At 36.8% G+C, this 5747-nt stretch overlaps 1 protein-coding gene across 1 annotated transcript; it reads right to left on the reverse strand.

Annotated features, from left to right (window-relative positions):
- Positions 1 to 3675: 3675 nt before the first annotated feature.
- LOC121451920 (olfactory receptor 958-like) lies at positions 3676 to 4608 on the reverse strand. Its single transcript, XM_041657732.1, has one exon. The coding sequence runs from the start codon at positions 4606 to 4608 to the stop codon at positions 3676 to 3678; it is 933 nt and encodes a 310-aa protein (XP_041513666.1).
- Between the last annotated feature and the right edge of the window lie 1139 nt (positions 4609 to 5747).

Consider the following 5747-nt stretch of genomic DNA (forward strand, 5'->3'; position numbering starts at 1 on the left):
ACACAGTTTATCTCATAGACTCCTATTGACTAAACTCCACATCTGCCACTGACCTTGGTGTTCACTCTACATGCCTGGCATCCTCCATACCCTGAGTTTCCACTGGAACTGAAGCTGTGCCTTTAAGAACAGGGGGTCCTCTCTTCAGGAAATCCAACAGTGCCACATGGTGCCAAGCCCCTTCTGCTCTCCATGAATCCTTCATGTCTTCAATACCAGTGTAAAGTGGGAGACTTCTTCACATTATTCTGTTCAGTCACCAGCTGCAGATATAGCCTTAGCCTCATCCTGGACTACATCCTGTGAACTGACAGTGAAGAAATATTTCCCAAAAGTGTAGTGAGCCGGACAGGATCGCCATTACAAGATGGCGCCGACATCCTGTCTTGTTGGTTATAAACAACTCCATATTTGGCTATGGCTTTGAGAGCTGCTCGTCCCCGCTTTCCGCATGTGCGGTGGATGAGGATCCTTGAGCCTATCCTGATGCGGTCTGGTGTCAGCTGTTGGTGGCAGCCAATCACAGGGCGACCCGTGTGCCAATTCCCTATTTAAGCGGCTGCCTAAGTGCACCCCAGCCCCTTCGCTTCCTGCTGCCTCTCCCCTCTGCTCCCTGTTCCTCGCTTTCCCGCCCTCTCGTTCCATGCTCCCCATCAATCAAGGGCACTCCAGTAAAAGCGTGTTCTGAGTAGAATCCTGATGTGGTGGTCATTCTTTCTCGCAGGTCGAGAGGTCCGCCACACAAAAGAGTTTGCCCAAATGGTGCAGGTCTCTTTGTAACTGGAGATTCATATCTGTTTTCCCATAATGGATCTAGTTAATCGTTTTATCTATCTTACAGAAGTGAAAATGGTTTATGGTTTTGTTTTGGTTGGTTTTTTTTAATGTACTTTCAGTCTTGGTTAATTTCTTTTTTTATCTAATTTTTTTCTATTTTTCCTTTTTTCTTTTTTAAATTTTTTTTATTGATTTTCATTGAGCTCTACATTTTTCTCTCCTTCTCTCCCTGCCTCTTCCCTCCCCTCTTCAACCCTCCCCCATACTTCCAATTTACTCAGGAGATCTTGTTTTTTTCTACTTCCCATGTAGATTAGATCTATGTAAGTCTCTCTTAATGTCTTCATTGTTGTCTAAATTCTTTGGGATTGTGGTTTTAGGCTTTTTTTGTTTTATGTTTAAAAACCACCTATGAGTGAGTACATGTGATAATTGTCTTTCTGTGTCTGGGTTACCTCACTCAAAATGTTTTCTAGCTCCATCCATTTTCCTGCAAAATTCATGATGTTGTTATTTTTTTCTGCTCTGTAGTACTCCATTGTTGAAGATAAAGAGCCAAGAGGACAAGATACAGTTACAATGCAAAGCTAGCTCTACCTTTGCTGTGCATATGATACTAATTTAAATTAAGCCCAATATGCATGATGACATATGATTGTAATATGATCACTAAAGAGGTTGAAGCAGGATAATTACATAAGTTCAACACCGGCCTGGCTGTGGAAAAAGAACCTGTCTCAAACAAAACAAAAATAAATGCATAAAGAAATATTAAATAGTCATAATTTTGTTAATTTTCATATACAATTTTGTTTCCATCCTTATAGTTTTATTTCTTTTTATTTACTTGTGCAAATATTAATATTTCCAAATTAAAATGTATTTTGTGGATTGTTATACCTTATTTAAATACCACTGTGAGTCTGTAAAGCTAGATAAATAGTATTGTCTTACATCTAAATATTTATACAGTTTCCACGGTCTTACTACACAAGTAACCCAGATGTGAAATTTTCATATTGTTTGAGCAACAACTTCTGGATAAGACTAAAATAATAATAAAATTCTACATTAAAAAGTACTTAACAGGGCTGGAGAGACAATGCAGATAAAGGCAGTTGTTTGTAAAGCTAACAACATGAAACCAATCCCTAGAACCCCAACCCTGAATCAATATAGTGGAAGGAGAGGGTCAGATCACTCAAGATAGCCTCCACACGTATTCATGCACACACACACACACACACACACACACACACACACAAATAGCAACAACAATGATAATAATAATAATAATAATAATAATAAATGTAAAGAATTTTAAAAGTAACTGTAGATGATATTGTTAGATGCTGCTGAATTCCTAAATGTCACTTGTAACAACTGGTATTCTGAATGAATTGTGTATAAGAGCATTTTTACTTACAGTCTTATTAATGTTTTATTTTTTTATTACACAATGAAATACCTGGGATCCTTTTTCTTCACTTAATTAAAATATAAACTCTGGACAGAGTATATGGCACAACATTTGAAGACTCTTCACAGATAACACAAGCAAGCAGAAAGGGAACAATAGCACAAGGGGGACCAAAGTCAGTTACACTGAGTGCTTATGTTACAGCTGGTACTGTTTTCATCTTAATAACTAATTAAATAGATAAGGTTTTTTCACTGGTGTGGAATATAGTACACCTTTATTAGAACTCTATCTAAAGTCATTTATAAATAATCCCCTTGCTTTTTGTCATTTATTGTTTGCTAATTTGTTGGGTGCCCTTTTGAGATTTAGTGTGCAAGCATATTTTTGTGTGTGGTGTGGTTATAAACTCCATTTTTTTTCTTCTTTATCAAATAGTAACCTGACTGGTAGTCTCCTGCATTAAAAGACACCTTGTTTTCTCAGATAATTTAGATTCTATTTATGTATTTCAATTCTATACAATGTGATTATAATTTTGGATGTCATATTCCACTACATATCTATATTTGATGCCTTTTCTAAAATTTTGGAATGCTTGTATTTTAATATCAATTAATTCTTATTTATTCTGTATTTTTTCAAGTATTTACTAACTACTTTTGTCTTTTAAAAACTGATTCTTAGCCTTAAATAGCCTCGGTGTACTGCAATTCTGCTATAACAACATAAGCTCAAAATGAACTTCTCAGTAATTATGAGCAGAAATCTGGACAACATACAACGTGTTAGAATCATATCAGGACCATAAAGTAAATGAGCATAGAGTTCAAGTTTATTCAAAATGGACCACAAACATAACTAAAACTAAATTGAAGACATCTAAACTCATTCTATCCAGATCAGTCCAATACTAAAAACAAACCTGTAATGTATGAATACATATATGTGAAATGGAAGTGAATATTAATATGTCCTTTAAAAACAAGAAAGGAATACAATAGAGGGTAAAAATGGATATTGATAATAAAAGAGAGGAACTCAAATGGAGGTATCCCCAGGATAGGGTCCACCAAGGAGTTGTCCATGGATAAAAGGTCAGTCCTGAAAACATACATAAAACTAATATTATATGGATTCAAATGGTTATATTTAAGAAAATGGTTGCATATACAAACATACATAGGATTATATGAATGTGCATATGTATATTACATATATTTGCAATACAATAAGTGGAAAAAGAGACCATGAAGCTGAAGAAAAGCAGGAAGGTTTGGGGGGAGAAAAGGAAGGGATAAATGTTGTAATTATATTAAAAGTTTAAAATTTTAAGCAATAGAAATATAGGGTTCAATCAAAATAATATCTACTCATTATAAAGTATGCCACAAACAACTTTTAAGATCATATAAAAATAAGAGCAACTTCTATGAGATAATAGAGACAAACTGTAAAGTGATATTATGACATAAAGCTTATTCCCCAGGACTGTGCATCCCTTGTGTCAAGACCTTTCTCAAAGCCACCTTTACCTCCTTGTTTCTCAACGAATATATCAAAGGATTAAGGGAAGGAGTAACAATATTATTCAACACTTGAACCACTGAATCCAGCCAAGGACTGGAGGCAGGTCTGAGGTAAATGAGGACTACAGGGCCATAAAAGAGCAGGATGGATGTCAGGTGGGCACTGCAGTTGGAGAAGGCTCTGCGTCTACCTTCAGAAGAACGAATTTTCAATATGGAGATAACTATGTGAGAGTATGAAGTAAGAATAAGGAGGAAGCACACCAGTGCAACAAGACCTACATTGATGAAACTCACAGCCCGCGCCATATATGTGTCACCACAGGCCAGGGGCAACACCACGGGGATGTCACAGAAAAAGTTGTTCACTTCATTGGGTCCACAGTAGGGTAACTTGAAGATTAGAAATGTGAGAACAGATGCATGAAGACAGCTCCCCATCCAGGTAGCCACCGTCATGGAGGCACACACCCATGAACTCATGATGACTGTGTATCTCAGAGGGTGACAGATGGCTGCAAAGCGGTCATAAGCCATCACAGTATACAGGAAGCATTCAGCACAGCCCAGGAAATGATAGAAGAAGAGCTGGGAGGCACAGCCCTGGTAAGAGATGGTGTGGCTGTGTCCAGTGAGGTAGAGCATCATCTTTGGGGAACTCACCGAAGGGAAAAATATATCAAGCACTGACAGGTTTCCCAAGAAGAAGTACATGGGTGTGTGAAGTTTAGAAGAGGTGAGGATGGCCAGGAGAATGAGTAGGTTTCCTGGGAGTGTGAGCAGGTAGAAGGCCAAAAAAAGAACAAAGAGAATCTTTTCTAACCCAACTGTATGTGGGATTCCCATCAGGAGGAATTCAGTTACCAAAGTGCAATTCCTCATTTTCAAGTTTACTTACTCCTGGAAGACAAAAGGATGGACCTACTTAGCTAAACTTCCCAAAGAAATTAAAGCCTTTGCAGATCACACTGGGACCTTTTGTATTTGAAAGAACTTTCAATATGAGATTTCATCTAATTTGTCTAATTAACATTTAATAACAAATTGGCCATTTATTTATTTTTAACTCTCCCCTAAAACTTAAAGAGGTCAACTTGAATTAAGAATATATCATCAAATTAACAGTATAGAATAGCAGTTCTCAACCTTCCTAATGCTGTGTCTCTTTAACACTGTTTCTCATATGTGGTGACCCCCAACCAATAAATTATATCCATTGATACTTCATACCTGTAATTTTGATACTGTTATGAATCATAAGTATCTGGTATGAAGGATATCTGAAATGTGAGCACTAGAAAGGGTTGCTTGGCTTTTTCAGGTTGGGTATCACTGGCATAGAGTAACACTCACAATTACATACATCAGAGTTCAAATGTCACATTGACTCCTTATTCTGAATCCAGAGAGTTTCATCAAATATCTCTGATTTTAATTTTATTCTCTGTGAAGAAACTATTAATTTAAATTTCTTGAAGGCACAAAGCTCTAATGTGCATAAAATATCTTAGCAACTTTGTCCAAAAACATAGTATTTTCTTAAATAATTCAAAGTTCTAATACTCTGAATAATGAGACTTCAACTAAGCCACAATCACAGTGACTAGGAGCTATTGATTCATAAAACCTCTTTCTTGTCTTCAGAGTCAGTACAACTGAAACCCATATGGTGGGTGCATGAAAGAACAGAAGACAAAACATAATACACAATATAGGGAAAAGCCATTTACAGATGCCATTGTTATGAATTGATTGAATATAGAGTTTGTGTTCCCAAAAGCCATGATCCAAGCTATAGTTGTGTGCTATCCACATGAGTGTTGGTAAGACACACTGTCATAATTCATATCATAAATAGTACATAAAGTGACATGAATATCCAAACTCAAGTTGAGCTAAGTAAGCACAGGCTCTTACTCTTTCAAGGGGACATACACCACAGAAGAGAGGATGCTGAGAGAAGAACGCATTCCAGTAAACCAGCACTTACACGCCGAAGCAGATGATGGAAAAATTGGGGC

This window comes from Microtus oregoni, unplaced genomic scaffold (assembly GCF_018167655.1).
Source record: "Microtus oregoni isolate MIOR12 unplaced genomic scaffold, Mior012 000008F_ref0000371, whole genome shotgun sequence".
In the NCBI taxonomy this organism is placed as follows: Eukaryota; Metazoa; Chordata; class Mammalia; order Rodentia; family Cricetidae; genus Microtus; species Microtus oregoni.